The sequence below is a fragment of the Saccoglossus kowalevskii genome, chromosome 9 (assembly GCF_978046115.1).
Source record: "Saccoglossus kowalevskii chromosome 9, keSacKowa6.1, whole genome shotgun sequence".
Classification (NCBI taxonomy): Eukaryota; Metazoa; Hemichordata; class Enteropneusta; family Harrimaniidae; genus Saccoglossus; species Saccoglossus kowalevskii.
Window position 1 is genome coordinate 24,184,880 of NC_140649.1, and position 18,844 is coordinate 24,203,723.

An 18,844-nucleotide genomic window follows, 5' to 3' on the forward strand; every position below is an offset into this window, starting at 1 on the left:
TGGTGATTTCTCATTTGTGAAGAGCGCCCCCATAGGCTTCTTATTATCGTATTAATCGACATGCGGTTGTTGATGTGATTGAATGTCGCCCTCTTAGAGGAAATGATGTGATATTATGCAATAATGTACAATACTACAGCAAATGTAACAATTGGGGGTATTTGGGATTTAAATTACATGAGGTAGCTGTATAATTTGTACAAATATAATGTTTTATTGCGATAACAAGTTTATTTCCATTTCAGTAGCTGTCAAATAGACGTAGACACCAGCTAATATCTATCATATTGTAAATTTCACGTGTGCACACTTTTGTGTTGTAATTGCCGGGGAGACAAATGCGTGACTAACTATGTATAATAATGTGTTTTACTCTTCCCCATGCAGTAGTTTAGAAAAGTTCGCCGTGACGTAATATCCGTTTGATTACCAGTGTGATTTGAGGTTATTCATAGCGGGCGCTATATCGATTCTTGTTTTTAAAGTTTAAAACTGTGATCATGCGAATTTTTATTTGAAATTGACATCCGAAAATATTCCAAAATAGTAAAAACAAAAACGTCACTAAATATATATATACTAGCATAACTTAGAGAAAAATTAACAGTTTCTGGGAAACACAACGATAATTCGCTGTTCCATGTATAATCTACTTATTATGCTCAAGTAATGGTCGAGGCAACTATGCGTTGCCACAAAAACCTTGTCACCTCAACGTTTATTATGAAAAACAGTATATTGACCTCCAAATGTTTACGCTATTTTTCCTTATATTGATTTTTTTTATTATTTAAATTAGAAAACAAAACAAGAGTATTTTTTTAATAGGCCATGAACCCTGCATAAATGTAACAGATGGATTTTAATGTCATTATAATGTCACGCCAATCAAACTAGTACCAAACTTCCGTATGTGATTCCACGCTATCGTGTTAAAAACAATATTATACTTTGTACTAGATAGATAGTGAGTTCAATTGTTACAATACATAGCGTTTAATTATTAACTAATTAATTAATTATATAACAGTCGAGTACTAAAACACGAATGAACAAATTTACTTACCCCCCCCCTCATTCGGTTGGATATAATCTGACAGAAAATCGGTTAATTAATCAAATCCAAATCCGTTCGTGCCGATGTGTTGATGTTGGAGATAATGTTAATGAGAGTCACTTTGAGCCAATGTAACTAATCCCATTGTCGGAACTATAAAAAGGAGGACTTTAATAACACTTTAATTAAAAAAATATAATTGGTATTTTGGTAAGCTTCCAGTGTGGTTGAATGTCATGACGTTCATTTGGGTGACTTGAACTTGAAGAAAAAAAATAGCAACAAAATGGACCAGTATAACGAGATGTGAGCATTAGTAAAATGTTGTCAATCAGTGTTACTACAAGATACGCATCAAAAGGATAAGTTTTACAATATGTGTAATGTTTACTAAATGCTTATTTTTCCCTAGAGGTACCTACCCACAGCTGAACTTAATTTGACCTTTCATTTAGTTCTTATAGAATAAATGGGCTCCGACGAACTTCTAACAATGCCCCTCCCCCCAAAATGATAAATACTGTTTTGTGAGAAAAGAGAGCTGCCGACAGAACCACATCAGTATGTGCAACAGCTGCGGGAGAATTACCAGATTATATCCCCTTTTATCAATGAAAGAACGATGCAGCCAATTTGGCTTTTAACAGCTATAAACATGATTCTATTGAATTTCGACTTATCATATATTTTTGTATGTGATTTGAATTATTTCCATCGCCAAGTGATTACGTGGTATCCCACATTTCCGCAATCGGAACACTTCCATAGTTCTATGTGTATACCCCCGTACCTTCAATTATAGTGGCCTGCATCATTTTTCGTTTACAGGAGCAGAAATGGGTTTATGTGATATCCGAAACACCGTGACCATTGTTACACTTAAGCGAAAACGAGTATATTACTATGTTAATTAGTAATACGTAACATTCTGATGAGTAACTGACATTTTATTCGTTTCATCACAAATACAAAATATTGTCACCACCTGCAAACTTTGATATAGGCTAGTTTCCAAAGCGATATTTTTTACTGTTGTACAGTTTCGTCCAACAGTTTCAAGCAACGCACAATAGATGAATATCGGGTCATAGCGCCATTGTGCGAGAATTGGAGCGGGTGATTTACGCAACTTACACGCCGGTTTCCCTGGTTTCCGGCATTCTGATGAGCTCTCGAACGTTTACACGGTGAAATTTAATCACCTACCCATATTAGGTCTTTGCGCTTTACGCAACAGTATCTCTGCCACGACCGGCAGCCTTCAATTTTGTGGTCACTCACACGGCCATTTTCCTGCAGTTGTTACATCTGGAAACGTGTTACAAAAAATGGGAAAAAACGTATGTGACATCCGAACTATTTATTAATGGCAGACTTCAGTAAAAACGTAAATACGAACCATTTTATCGAGTACTATGTTTTGCAAGGTAATGTTATTGTAGTGAAATGGCGCACGTGGAAGGAGAAAAAAACGTTCTGTTAACGTATATAGTTGGGAAAGAAACATTAAACACTAATTGCACTGAAAGGAGTCTCCTAACATTCCCGTTCATCTTGTATTCTAGATCTGGTGAATATTTCAATACTATTTCTGGCTTGAACGGATTCGATTTCTCGCGTCGAACAGCAATAGAACACAAAGGTTCTAGTGAATTTATAAAGTTAGTCATTTATCGTCCAATTTAATGTCTTGATAACTTTGAAAGGACTACAGCTTCCTAGCGTGAATCATGCATTTTTTTAATTTAATTAATCAGACATTTCTCAGATTTAAGGCATAAAACGTTTTATTAAACTAATTAAAGTAACCGGGTGACTTGAACATAACTTTGTACTAGTAATTTGTATCCGAATATGCAAATGATATCTATGCAATGCTGCTTTGTGAAGTATATAAATAAATAAACGTTGCTCGGACTGATAAATGTCATATATAGAAGATAATATTCGGTAATCGTAGTTCTAAATAACTATTAAAAGTAGCTAGACGTTTCGAGCAACGGCTTTTTGCTATCGATAAAGAGCCATTGCTCGAAACGTCTAGCTGTTTTTAATTAGTTATTTAGAACTACGATTACCAAATATTATCTTCTATATATGCTTTGTGTAGTGATAAGTAACGCATGGAACTGTTCGTGTTACGTTTTTTTCTCCGATATTATCGTCTAATAAAGTCTAAGTTACATGGCTGGGCAACTATTGGGGAAAATAGTTTTTCTCCGACATTATCGGATAATTATCTTCTTATAAAACGTTGACACAGATGTCTAACTTAGACATTATTAGACGACAGTATCGATAATATCGGAGAAAAACGAACTGTCCCAATAGTTACCAACAATGGAGATGTCTAACTTAGACATTTTTAGACATTATTAGACGATAATATCAATATTATAGACAATAATATCGGAGAAAAATGAACTGCTCCAATAGGTACCAAAAGAAAGATGTCTAACATAGACATTATTAGACGATAACACCCATGACTGGGCGGCTATTGAGGATGTTCGTTTTTCAGTCAGCCATTTTGAATCCGATCTGAAAAATAAAATGATGTGCATCAGGAACCCGTAATGTCTAATGTGTGTACTAAGTTTTGAACGAAATCCATTCATAAATGCCAGAAATGCTTGATATTTGATGATTTTAGCACAAAAATGGCCACCATTCGGCCATTTTGAATAGGATTGTCAAAGCAATATATCTGTAAATCTATGACATAATGTATAATGAATATTACAAATTTGAACACAATCAGTCAAAGTAAGTCAGAGATATGGGTCTAGAAGCCCATTCATTAAAACAAAATGGCCGGCAGTCAGCCATTTTGAATCTGATCTGAAAAATAAAATGTTATGTATAATGAATGATAAAAATTTGAACACAATCCATTTTTAAACAGCCGAGAAATGCTTGATTATGATGATTTTTTAGCACAAAAATGGCCGCCATTCGGGCATCTTGAATCAGATCGTGAAACATGATGTACGTGTGAAGTTTGATTATGATTCGTCCAGGCATTTCTAAGATACAGGTACGGACGCACAGAAGCACGGACGCACAAATGTCCGAACGGGAACTAATAATGTCTAAGTTAGAGACCCATGTCTGGCAACTATTGGGGAAGATCGTTTTTCTCCGATATTATCGTCTAATAAAATCTAATGAAATGTTGGCAGAGATGTCTAACTTAGACAATTTTTGACATTATTATACAATATTACCGATAATATCGGAGAAAAAAGAACAAACCCAATAGTTGCCCAGACAGACCTGTCTAACTTAGACATTTCTAGACGATAATATCGGGTAACGTTAAAAAGTGCAATGTCGTGCCTTCCTCGAGTTCGGGCCTCCTACTCAGAAATAAGAACGTTTTTACACCAACGCGCGCAAGTTTCCAAAGTAACGGCGGAAGTTGAAGCTTGTCTATTGAGCGTAAGTCAGTATCACGTAAATTGAGTGGGTTTATATATCTAGAGCAAAGGATGAGAATATAACGACTTACACCAGGACGGGACAATATTGTTATAACATAGTTCATTAAAGATTAAATATTTCAAACAATTCTATACAAGCTACTCATGGTTGTCAGGTCTATGAGGAACACGAACAAAAAGCTCACTATGAACAAAAATACAATATTCTTAGACGTAAAAAGAAGATGCAAGATGTGATGTGATTGGTGCGCGAGTGCTATGACATTAATTTTATTTACAGAGCATTCGACCCCATTGTACGAGTAATTATAAATACACAAAATGCACGAACGTTCCACATCTACCCATTTGTTTAAATAAATCACAATCAGACTTCTTTAAATAGACTTCTTTCTATTCTGCATACGAATTTATGTAGATTTATTGTGATATGGAAACCTTGAGTGACGGGATAACTGACATTTCCCATTTATCAGTATTAGATTGTAGATATTTGTGATGAAATTAGAAGCTGAACTTTTCACATTAATAATATTCTTAATCTTAATCTACATTTTTTTAACACCTTATTATTTGTCTCGGCATCCACGCAATGTCATTCAGGTGACTGAAACTACTTGAAAGGTCGTGCACTTAGGACTAGGATAGTGTCCGCAGTTCTTGTCTCCTGTCTTGTGCTAGAGAAAGAAGAGACTAGTCTAAGAGCACCGACTGATAGTAGGAATGGCATCAAAGGCATGGTGGTTTTGGGTGATAGTGTGTGTTCGCACAATCAATAGAATTTGGCGGATGTGTTGGCGTTTTCCCATGCATAAGTTGTCTGACATTGGGTGTATGTCTAGCACACCACTATCTTTGTGTTAGGTTCTGTGACAAACCTTTTGATGCCTGGCTGCAGGCATAAAACAAACAGCCGTCTATCCCCTTGTTGATGAAATCGCCCCAATGTTTTTACATTCGACAATGATTAACACCAACATAAGAAATTCGCTTCGTCCCCATTCTCTTAATTGGTAATTAATAACTTTGCTCTGAATTGATGATAGAAAAGCCTCTGGAGCAAGCTGAACAGCTTTCAACAACTTTCAAATTCCTTTAAGTCCACCATATGTGCGTCCCAGCCGATGTCTGTAAGAATTGGTACTGTTGGAAGAGACATAATAAAGGGCATTTCGACCACCAGGTGGTTGGTGATGGTCTACCACCTTCCTGCAGACACAGGTCACTCTAGACACCTCTGAATCAGCTGAAGTCACTGTACGGGTATGAGCAACGATGCAGCTCATAAGAAGACTCATTATACAGACACTGTGTTCTTTAATAGTTCAATTGTGTGGCACAACTAGGACATCCTGATGTTAACCACAACCCCCAATGACCTCAGAAATGTGAAGATGTGCTGTAGGTGTAAAAACCAGGACTGAAACCTGGGTACAGACTAATTAGTAATTAATTAATATGTTTCGTGACTATGAACCGAATGACGCATTAGTTGTACTGTCTGCCACTGATAGAGCAAACTTGTAACTGATATCTTCAACTTCCCCATACACAAGCATGCATGAACCAACAGGACTATGAAGAGTGGAATGCAGTCAAGTATGTGGGACCTGGCTCTGTACTCTAATTGGTTCAATTCACAATGTTTGTCAATAGGGTTCGCACAGACTTCTGTCGATGCACAATACCCATGCAGCTGCGAGTTTTGATATTTTGGTGTAAATAGCATGTCAGAGAGAGTTGAAAACTGTTCAGCCCAGAACAATTTTAATGCTTGGATGACATACCAAGACGTCATTAGTATATTAATTGAAATTATTCAATAAAACATTGGGACTCTGGTGTATAGTTACAGGGCCAACTGAAGAAATTCTTTTAGTATCTATGAGCAGTGAAGTTTTACCCAGGAGTGACCATGAGTAAGTCACTGTAACTGCCATGTATGCTGCTAGGCTGTCATTTATATGCTATCTAATCCCGAGACTCAAGTCTGCTAAATTGTCTCTTTTGAAACTTGCCTTGATAAGCAGGGGAAATCACCTTGGTCTGATCCAGAGACTCAAGTTTGCTAAAATTTCTTTTGCCTTTTTGAAGTTTGCCCTGATAAGAAGGCAAAACCACCTTGGTCTGATCCTGAGACTCAAGTTTGCTAAAATGTCTGATTGACATGGCTGCTGCTACTCAACACGTACTAGAAGAAGGCATGGAAATGAGTAGGAAGTTTCAATTCATCTCTATGAAACACAGACAGACAGACATAGCATAAAAATATAATTAAATAACTGTAAATCTTATATTGGTAGTTTAGTTTGTGGTAAAACATACAATCATTATGTACATAGTGTTCATATTGATGAAAATACAATAAGCTGAGTTTAATATAACTTATGGAACAAATATATTTTAATTTAGTAAATGAATTTATTATTAATAACAGAGTAAGAGTTTTATTTCGGCCACTTATATTTCATCAGCTCCATCACCAGCTCACAACAATTAAAACCATTTGATCATAATAATGTAATACCTATCATATAGTTAAAGGGTTGTGGTTGTTGGGTCTCATATAAACAAAAAAGACGACTTAGTCTGTTGCACAGAGCAACGAGTACAAACTGAGAGGTTGCCAAGTTTTAATTACGTAAATTGTTTTGGTGAATGGAAGGTATCGAAGTAGCGGTCAGCAGTAATTAGTGAAAGCAACGCCCAGGGCAAAACTCGTACTTGTAATTTTGTTAGAAAAGCGCACTGGATTGTGGGAAAATCAATGTTGATCAACACAAATGTTGCACATGCGAGGCGCGACAACCACCAACTATATGAAAGGCATTACATTTAATTTAATTTAACAGTACCCATTTGATTTAAATAGATACACACAGTTTGAGCCAAATTCAAATTTTGCACTACTGAGCATGTTACTGCACATAAATGCAATGCATTATGGGATACAAACTTTAAATTTTGCACTACTGAGCATGTTACTGCACATAAATGCAATGCATTATGGGATACAAACTTCAAATTTTGCACTACTGAGCATGTTACTGCACATAAATGCAATTCGTTATGGGAGATAACCTCACATTTTAATGATGGAAAACTATTATCACCTTCAAACCTTGACATTTTTGAAATGATTTCACATCAATAATAATATACAACTTTTTCATTCTATGTCACTGAGCAATATTTTGAATAAATAATCGCACCATAGAAACCAGTGTCAACAAAATTGACCAATTTCAATGATAATTCAGAAAATCATCCAGTGACCCCATTTTTTTTCCATTTATCGTATTCTGATGGTATGAACTCATAACAATGAAAGTATGGACAAACATGAAATATAATCTTTGATTGGGATCAAACCTTCCCAAAACAAGTAAATCATAGTGTTATTACTGTTGTTGTGGTCATATTGTCAACATCAGAAGGAAGTTGCTGCTGAGAAGAGTAAGTTTTTGGAGTTGTTTAAAGAAGCACCTGCACCTAATTAACTTTATTAGATATAGATTTATGTATTGTATGCAATAGAGACTATTACATAACCAAATATTATTGGTCAGCTTTGTAATACACCACAGTTGCAATGTAATTTGTTAATAGTGACTTGTCAACAGCGCTTTGTACACAAGCACATGTGCTTCCAATGGAGCAAAGAAAGTTAGTAGTTGTATATTATGCAACATGTGTAATATGGTCAGACATCATCTCGACAACAGTATTTAGGTGTCAGGCAGTATTACTTGAATGCTTGGAGGCCAGTAATTGCTTTACCAAGAATCAATGCATGGACATCATGGGCACCTACAATTATAGAAATACTAGAAGTTATAACTCTTATATTCCATAAAATTTAATGAACTCAGATGGAATCAATGGCCCTTGTCTGATGTAGACTTCAAGAACCCATGATTATGACATAACAAATAAACAACAAGTGATATAATGTAACAAAATTGGGTTTGAACATGCCTGTAACATCTGTTTGCATTTGATCAGTATCACGTATTGTACCACATTTGATAAATAAAGGTACATCAGTTCTATTTCAGTAAGGTCTCGAAATTTATCCATAAAAGTCATAATTTGAACATGACCATCAGATGATAAACAAGCAAAGATGCTTGGCTTGTTACTAAAGTTTTAATGTTGGACAGCCTCATACATGTCAGTCACTTACCTTCATATGTATTGACAGACTCTAGATTCAATAAATGTCGTATAACGTGATATTCATCTACAATGCCATTAGCCCCTAGCATGTCTCGACATACCCTTGCAATATCTAATGATTTACCACATGAGTTACGCTTCACCAATGAAATCATCTCAGGAGCAGCTCTGAGAAAATAAAGAACATCAGAAAAGTAAGTACACCTAGTTGTTTCATTGTCATTTTTACATAATAGCATGTTATTATCAATGACATGTTTGTATTATAGATGCAAGATATATAACCTGATGTGTGAAGTTCTAACTTGATTGGTCCAGGCATGTAGAGGATACAACTTCATGAAACTGCATTTGTTTAAACAAGATGACCGCCAGTCAGCCATTTTGGATTTGATGGTAACAAAAATGCATGTGCGATTGCCAGAAAAGATGTATGATGTATGCTTGAACTTGAACTGGCCAGATATGTTGAATCATTTAATCTGGAACTGTATTCTTTAAAAAAAAAATGGCCGCCAGTCAGCTTTTTTGAACCTGATCCAAAAAATAAAACAACATACATCAAGGTCGAATGATTGAATGCCGCACATTTTCTTGAAGCATTGGGAACACTGGTATTAAGTATTTCAAAGATCGTGATGATGTCAATATTGCCACTCCCATTGACAGTGAATCCTTACAAAAGAAATACAGACAGATGAAATCTGTCATAAGTACAAGGTTGCCCCAGTGCCACTTGCCCCAGTCCCACCTGCAACTCACACAAAGTACTTTGTTGATTGTACTAATATTCATCAACCATGTTTATTCGTTACAATTTCATGTTGAATTTAATAATTCAATCACAGGTGAATAGATTAACTTTGTACAATCTTATTTATGGTCTATCACTGATAGTCTTTGGCAGGTGTTGAATGTCATGTTTTCTTCAGTGGTAATACACTGATTTTCTCACACAATTATTTTTGTAACTTATTTGAATCGATGCTAACGTGAACACTGGGCAACTCGTATGCCTTCATCTTTGAGTCTACCAACTCTTAAAATGGCACTTCCAGTTAAGCTTAATCTCACAACAAATTTACTTTCTGGATTAAAATTACAATGGATAACAAATAACATAAACAATAGTGTCCCACGATTCTTAGGTGCAATCCCTGGGCTTGAAAGGTTCCCCTTTAAACATGCCTTTTGTCCTATGGTAACTCACCTTCCTTCATCCTTAAGTCTACCGACTCTCAAACATGCCTGTAAACCAAGAGTAATTTCAGTCAACATGTCCGCCATCTTTTTCTGCATCAACTGGGTGTTCGCAAGCGGCCTACCAAACTGCTGCCTGAAAAAATATTTATATTAGATTTGAATTTTTAAATCGTAACATGTCATTCAGAATTCTGAATGGCCTCAAACAACTCATTACCAGGATTCACACATGTTTATGTAGCACTGCACTGGTTACAACAACTGTATAGAACAGATACAGTAAGTTACAATGAAAGAATGATAGGGATGTGCCACCAATAAAATGACTACTTCCCCTTTCCAGAGTATATTAAAAATTTAAAACCGCTTGCAGATAATTTTGGGATAGTAGAAATGCTCAATTCAAATGAAATGTCCACAGTTGACTATCTTTAAGACAAGTATGTCAGAGATATGGCTTTGCATGGAACAGCATTCTTGAAAAAAACAAAATGCCTGCCAATTGCCAGTATTGAAAACAAAATGTTCACCAATTGTCATACTGGCAAAAAACAAACAAACAAGTCATTGAAAATGACACAGTCTCCGTTAAATTTTTGAAATTTCTCTTTGTGCTCGTCATATTATAAAGCGGAGGGGTTGTCGAGAGCGTGTCCTTGAAAATTGAGTTCCAAGTGGCGTATACAACAGATTGTTTATTTACATTAAAACACGTGTTTCGTGTAGTAGTAATATGGCCAAAAATAAAAACAGCCGTTATTCGGCCATCTTTGATCTGATTATGAAACACACTGATATGTATGATGTATGTGCCAAATACGAATGAAAATGGTACATAAATTGCGGAAATATAGTAGTAAGGCCAAAATATCAGATGGCTGTCAATCGGCCATCCTTGACCAGATTTTGAAACAAATTGTCATGGACATGCATCCTAACATGTATAAAGTACATGTATGTGCCAAATTTGAATGAAAACTGACAGAGCACGTCCAAGATACCGCATAAAAAAACAAAACAAGATGCCTGCCAGTCGACCATCTTTGATCCAATTGCGAAATAAATCGTCATGGACATGTATCCTAACATGTTTAATCTATGTACCTTGTTTGAATGACAACTGACAAAGCATGTCCAAAATACAACATTTTCAAAAAACAAGATGGCTGCCAGTCGGCCATTTTGAATCGAATCACTAAACCACTGCATGTGCATACAGTACTCATTTCGCCCAACCTCCCGCCCGCTTCCGGATTTCGATCGCGTTTTTTTTCGCTCGCTTTGTTCAATTCGACCGCGCAATGTCCGCTTTTTTTTCGAATGCGCAAATCCGGAAGTATCCGCTTGCGCAATCGCTCGCTCGCTCGCCTGACAGCGCAACCGCCCGCATTTACAGTTCATTACCTACTGTTTCATGTACAAGTGTGTCATTTTTGTTTTTATGATGTTAAAATAAGAATAAATACAATCAAAAATTTATAGAACGACCGTTGAAAAAATACGGCCATATAAAATTGGTAATAATACATACGCGTAGTAATAATGTCCACCATAAACAAGATCGAACCAAACATGTGAAATCAAATACGACACTGACACAGACACAACTAATATGAAATAAAACCATTCAATTTTTGGTGGAGAGCGAAAAATGTCTACTGTAGAGTACGGTATTCATTGAGTAACCGTGTGTAGGGTGACGGTTGTCATGCACGCATGGTTTGGGTTTAACACAGGTCAAGTTGTAGTTATGTAAATCTATGGCACCTATAACAATTGAAGAATATCTGCAGGAATAGTAAGACTGTGAAAAAAACGACCAATCGATTGTTATAGAATGACAGTAGTGTACAATTTGTCAAACAAATACAATACTTGCAAATGTAATGTCGGCCAGCGCCCATCTTACTTGTCCGAAGTTGTCGAAGCCGACATCAATGGAGATCGCGTTTTTTAACTCGGCGGCTGGCAAGCGGACTAACACGTTACATAAACTTGTTGAATTACAATTATGGTTTTTATTTTTGCGCCCAATGTCTCGTTATAAAATAAAGGATTCAAATTTTGCAGGGTATTCCGTTTTTTGCGAACTCTGGGCGAAATACCTTCATGAGCTGTACGTAGTTCACTTACAGTCAAAACAAAGTCAGCTTGGACATTAAGTTGTGAGACGTGACAAAACAAACGCTGCCAGTGATAGATTACGTGAATAAAAAAACAAAATAAACGCAATCAAAGGCGCCGACCACACGCTTTGGAAATAAATAGAACGCGTTGCTAAGAGGAATCGCACCTGCATCTCGACGACGTCTCCGGTCATGAGCAGGGTTTGCCGCGTCTTTAATAGAAAAATTGAAAGTTAAAAAGGAATCGGGGAACCATTCACAATGTTTGCATGAAAAATCCCACGCGAAAGCGTTTTTTTTTCCTTTTCTGTTACAAACACTATGGTACCTGAATCCCGATTAATTCATAAATATGAATCGGTAAGGGTCAATTTCCTGCAATCTTTCAAGATTAAATTTGCCTCCGAAAATCTTTCTAACGATGACCTGGAAGATTGCTATGATTGAGTGCCACCATTTCTGTTCTAAGATTTATTCAGTATAATAATACAAATGTTCACCCCAACAGAGGTGCACATACAGTTTTAGCGACCCGAAGAGCTCATTGTCAACCGAGGCGAAGCACTGCGATAAAGACTTTCCGTTCCCAATAAATAATAATAAAAAAAAACTTCTCGTTCCCGACATTATGAAATTCTTTCGTTTTGGGGAAAAAACCCTGGGAAAAAACTGATTTTGACAAGATAATTTAGAAATTGATATTAAGAATAATTCATAACGAAATGTATTTCATATGTACCCATATTTTTTTAAAACACACACACAACACACAAATACTAGTACTCAATACATATCGCGATTGACCAGTTATATAGCTGCTTGAACTACACACACAAGGACGTAAATATGTAAATACAGGTCACAGTTCGACTTGCGTAGCAAACGTTACAATGTGTCAAGTGATTTGAAGGTGTCTTTGTTCCAAAACAGAGAAGCAATAGGCGTTGTGTTTTGAATCGTCATTAAAACCTAAATTTATTACGAATAAAAACTTAAGTTTATACATACAATGTACGATCATTGTTACTCCAGCGGTCGGTTGGCAAGCGGACGATGTTTCTGAAGCCAGCCATAGCAGGAGCGAGCGAGCGAACAAAAGCGAGCGAGCGAGTGAACAAAAGCGAACGCGAGCGAGCGAAAAAAAAGCGGTCGGTTTCCGGTCGGAAAGCAGCGAGAGGTCGGAAATTAAACGATAAGCGGTCGGAAAAAAAGCGATAAAAGCGGGAGGTTGGGCGGAATGAGTCCTGTATGCCCCGCATAAGGTACTAGGCACATGCAAAGAATGAACGGAATCGTTCCACAGGATTCTGAAATATGACTCCGCACGGACGCACATACACACGGACGGACGGAGCCCGAATTATAAGTCCCCTAAAAACAGCCCATCAAGGCTCTTGAGTGTGACAATTTATGACACAATTTATGAGTATTTAGACACTTTATCTTACCTTTCAAGTGTATAGTGCCTCGCTGTTTCTAAACAGAATTCAGCTGCTCCTAGGGCACCCCATGCAATACCATAACGAGCATTATTCAGGCATCCAAATGGACCCTGGTGAATAAAATCATAGTGAGTCAGAAAGGACGTCAATTTGTTCTCATACATTGATTAGTACATGTACGCACATTTTTTCATGTTTTTTTTATTTTAAATTGTCAAAATAGCAGTGTTGTATTTGATATTTTTTTTAAAATTTGGACTGAAAGAGCTGGGATGTGTTCTATCACAGAATGTGCATGATGACGAGGAAAAAAAACATATCTGTGATATAAATGATACTAGTGAGACATTAAAAAGATGTCAACGACATGTCGAAAACAGAAAACAAGAAAAATTTTCAAGAAACTAATCTATCTATCTTATTTAAAATAAACTATAAAGTCTCACCCCAAGTCCAGATGCGTTCGGTAGTATATTCTCCTCGGGCACTTCCACATCCTCCATCACAATTTGCCCAGTGGTTGAAGCTCTCAGTGAAAATTTGCCTTCAATTGTTGGTGTTGAAAGTCCTTTCATGCCACGTTCTAGTATAAAACCTCGTATTGTGTTGTCCTGGTCTTTCAGTTTTGCCCAGACCACAGCGATGTCTGCAATGGGGGACATGGTAATCCTGCAAATGCGAATCGATAGATCTAGTCACTGCAGGCTACCTTGGTGTAAACAGTAAAACACTTTATGTTTGCGAATAATGCAGATCTGGTAGCCTGGAGACCAGACTCTCCAAACGTCTTGACTGTGTCATACTGCTATGATTTTCACTCCGCTGCCTGTACATGACTGTGATGGTGAATGACTGATAAATATAGCTAACAGCTAATCTGAACATTCTATTTTTTAGAACGCTAGAAGATGTCGGCAACTACCGGATTCTGCAGTATATTCCCCCATCCGAAAAATCACCCTGGACGGTTTGACGGCTGGTGGTCCCTTATTTGGAGTTCAAATTTTCAAAGAATTATCATCAAATATTTTTAGGAGGCTTATATTTTCATTGAAAAATCCACCTACGCCGATTTTCAACACCGGCAGTTGGACCACCCAAAACGAAAGAAACTATTGCATAAGCTAATCTAAATTGTATACATTTTTTTTCTAGCTGGACTAAAAAGTAGACAGCGCATCTTTCTCCAAAAAAAACACATTAACAAAGCTTGTGCGCCAAATACAATTACATTATTAGTAACGAAAGTACATTCTAAAAGAAGTTCAAATAACAACGAACACAACTGCATTGCTTAGTAGCAAATGATCGTGGAAGCGCAATCTGGTCATGCTGTGTTTTACAAATGTTGATTATTACCTAGTAATGATTATAATAACGTACAAAAAATAAATTCGTTGAATTGTTATGAAATGCAAATAAATTTCAACTTATTTCATCGTAAGGGAATGATTCTGATCGCATGTTCAACACTCGATGCTGTAGAAACGATAATTAACCAATGAAAACAATGGATGATGCCAACGTGTTCAAATTACCATAGCTCATTTAAATATGTTAATGTTATTGAACTCAGTGCGGAAGAGATTTGCCAATATTGTTGTACAATCTTTTGGCTTAGATTTTGATGGGAAAGTGGCATGATTTGTTTGTAAATTAAAAAATTAGTTGTTTTCAAAAGATAAACTGGGCATTTGAAGAATAGTTTAACATTGTTTACAGCGGCAACATTTCATTGTCTAAACGAAGCTAACCCATTCACGCTAGTCGCAATAAACATCAATACTCTTGAATAGGCGTCAATGACTACAGCGAAACTTAAAGGCATTAGAAAAGATTAAAATAACACCTTAAACAAGCAGCCTATTGGCTGAGATAGCTCCGCTGTTAGCAATGCACATTTCAATTAAAGAACTGAAGGCATCATTAGAAAATGAACAATATGTATAGTATCAAAGCAATCAGACTTACAGTTTTTAACATGAAGTCGAAAATATCACTTTCTACCAAAAATGACAAAAATATTCACCAAAATTAGAGAATTGAAGATATCATCACGAAATGAACAAATCTGAGAAAGGTCTACATGTAGTATCTATATATGTAATATCAAAGCAATTGAACTTTTGGTTTTTAACAAGAAGTCGAAAATATCACTTTTTACCAAAAATGACAAAAATATTCACTAGAATTAGAGAATTGAAGATATCATCACAAAATGAACAAATCTGAGAATGGTCTTCATGTAGTATATATATATGTAATATCAAAGCAATTGAACTATTGGTTTTTAAAAAGAAGTCGAAAATATCACTTTTTACCAAAAATGACAAAAATATTCACCAAAATTAGAGAATTGAAAGATATCATCACGAAATGAACAAATCTGAGAGAGGTCCAATGTAGTACCTATATGTGTAGTATCAAAGCAATTGGACTTGCGGTTTTTAACAAGAAGTCGAAAATATCACTTTTTACCAAAAATGACAAAAATATTCACCAAAATTAGAGAATTAAAGATATCATTACAAAATGAACAAATCTGAGAAAGGTCCACATGTAGTACCTATACATGTAATATCAAAGCAATTGCACTTGCGGTTTTCAAGAAGAAGTCGAAAATATCACTTTTTACCAAAAATGACAAAAATATTCACCAAAATTAGAGAATTGAAGATATCAACATGAAATGAACAAACCTAAGAGAGGTCTACAAGGTAGTTTTCAAGAAGAAGTCGAAAAAGTACAACATTGACACGGACGACGATGGACAATCACTCATATGATAAGCTCCGTTCGACAAAGTCGTCAGCAGAGCTAAAAACTGCCGAAAAATCGCCTTGGGTGGTTTCTTGGTTCCATTTCATTTTTTTTAAAACCCAAACTGCCGTTTAATGGCCCTGGGTGAATTTACGGCAGAATCCGGTAGTAATGGATCCAGCATTCTGATTGGTCCATCACATGCTCATTCTTTGTTCTATTTCCCTTGATTACCTGACACCAGTGCTTATGCTTATGCTGGATATAAAACTGTTTCTTTTGTTACACAGATAATCTCAAATAGGGGGTCTAAGCAGGCAGAGTGAATGGGCATGGCTTTATTGTAGTATTACAGACAAGTTGACGCAGAATGGAACTTGGAATGTTTTCAAATTAAATCATTTAGTCACGTATCTTTGGGTCAGAATCCCGGCCCAGTGGAACAATATCGCGATTACTAGTTAGTTACCTGCGTATTACTTGCCATTCGCAAGAGACCCAAGTGACCAACAAACAACAGATACAGAAAGATTGCCCCCAATTGTGAGTCACAGTGACCTTTGTAGCAGTGAACACTTCATTGAGATCGTTTGACCCAAATGTTTCTCAAGACCACTTTCTTAAGACTAGATCTGATTACGTCTTCAACTTACCACATCTTACTACCATTGAGAATATAGCTTTTACCAGCGGGGTTATAAACAGCTCTGGTTTCCATCCCTCCGGGGTCACTGCCATGGTTTGGTTCAGTCAACCCAAAACAACCAATAAGCTCACCACGTGCTATAACAAGACAGACAAACTTAATAAGCTACAGTGGCAATTAGTATTGTATAGTTTATCAAAGAGAGTGACATAGTGGGACCATACTATAGAATGCATTAGGAGAAATCCCTATTGACTGTAAAATCATGTTCATCAGTAACCCATCATGTGAGATCTTCATACCAAGTTTGAATACAATCGGCACATGGCTGCAAAATGGTTGAAAACATGTTAATACATGATATATTATGGGGAGTTGATAAAACATCCCACGACATCACAAGTAACATTTTATCACATGACCAACTCAAAGTGTCAAAACAACAGAGAAATTGTGATGTCTGCGTATTACCCCAAGATACCTATGCATTAAATTTAATAAAAATTCACTCAGAAGTTTTTTTAAATTTACTAGTTACCTCCATTGTGTGCTTGCACACACAGGAGCTAAAAATAAACTTTCAGTCATTATTTAGAGTTATTTTAATTTCACCATGCAAGAAATTGTTTCTATCCAGTTGTATCCAAGAACTTTTCAAGCACACACAGACAGATGCCATATATTATGCATACTGGTACACTTAGTTACTGGTAATGTTATTTCACATTAAATGTAATGGATGTGCACCATGGTCATGTAACAATACAACACATGTTATGGATAGCATATAAGGTCATCTCATTATGAATATGTTGAAGGGCATTGGTCATCGTGCCGCGTCCAGTTTGATATGGGACTCATAACAACGCACACACACAATGCGTGTAAAATACATTGTTTACATGCAAGTTGAACACAGAGCTGTGCAACACCCACTGCCCTTTGAAGTGAGCTGAGTGTTTATTTTTTCAACCCACATAATACAGAGACAAAATTACAATTACGGCATCAAATGAGTAAACACATGGTAACCAACATTTTTACAGTTATTTGCATGTAAATATACACCTTGTCACATGAGTAAAATCTTTGGCTGGCCTTTCATATACATATAGCATTAACATATTTGTGCTCATGAAAAAAAAAAATGGATAACATGCTTCCTTTAAAAGTAAGATATACAAATTGTAGACTGATGAAATAACAAATTTAAAAAGCCCAACGCTAAATTTTACATTGTATTTTTATGTTCTGAATGTCAGGTGACTGTACACATTTTCACCTGTACCTAAAAACAAGCCAAAAGTGACATGCCTCTGCCCTAATGTATATTTCCTTTCACTTACACAATAGACAATGTAAAGAGTAATTGTCTAACGTATACAGAAATGTACGGTAATAGGTAATGGTGTCAGCTGACGATGTATTTACGCTTCGAAGGTTAGATTCTGTCATCTTTCACAACATCCATGTAAACCGGCATTTTTTTTATGTATTTCTTTGAATGTTTATTCATTACATATCGAGTATAGTCAATTGAAGATTATGTCTATTTGGTTCCAAATTATCATAAGAAATTATAAATCAAAGAAAGCTTAGAAAGAACTCCCGTGTGCTGAGAGTATTGGAGACACATTAAAAATTAATTCAAAATTACTTGAACTTGAGATATTGATGGAAATGCAGAAAACTAATTATGCAAATAAGGGAACTAATATGAACACATTTAAGTGTAAAACTAATAAGGTCTGCGCAATGTAAAAGTAATAAGATCTGCGTAATGTAATATCTATGTACCAAGTTTCATTGAAATGTGATTAGAACCAAAAAATTATTAATTATTGTGCTAATTAAGAGAATTAATATGAACAGATTTTAACCCAAAATTAATCAGGCTGTCTATTGTCCTAGAGCATTTATGTACCAAGTTTTATTCAAATGTGATGATCAATACTTGAGATATCAGTATTAATTAATTAATTATGTTA

At 36.0% G+C, this 18,844-nt stretch overlaps 1 protein-coding gene across 1 annotated transcript in view; it reads right to left on the minus strand.

Moving 5' to 3' along the window:
* Nucleotides 1-6,901: 6,901 nt before the first annotated feature.
* LOC100373412 (glutaryl-CoA dehydrogenase, mitochondrial-like) overlaps nucleotides 6,902-18,844 on the minus strand; it is a 31,737-nt gene continuing 19,794 nt past the window's right edge. Inside the window, exons 4-9 of the mRNA XM_085503317.1 lie at nucleotides 16,864-16,993; nucleotides 13,897-14,119; nucleotides 13,457-13,560; nucleotides 9,890-10,015; nucleotides 8,687-8,847; nucleotides 6,902-8,310 (exon numbers count right to left, since the gene is read on the minus strand). Of these exons, the coding sequence (XP_085359443.1) occupies nucleotides 8,246-8,310; nucleotides 8,687-8,847; nucleotides 9,890-10,015; nucleotides 13,457-13,560; nucleotides 13,897-14,119; nucleotides 16,864-16,993 (809 nt within the window). The 3' untranslated portion in view covers nucleotides 6,902-8,245. The remainder of the gene's footprint in view (nucleotides 8,311-8,686; nucleotides 8,848-9,889; nucleotides 10,016-13,456; nucleotides 13,561-13,896; nucleotides 14,120-16,863; nucleotides 16,994-18,844) is intronic.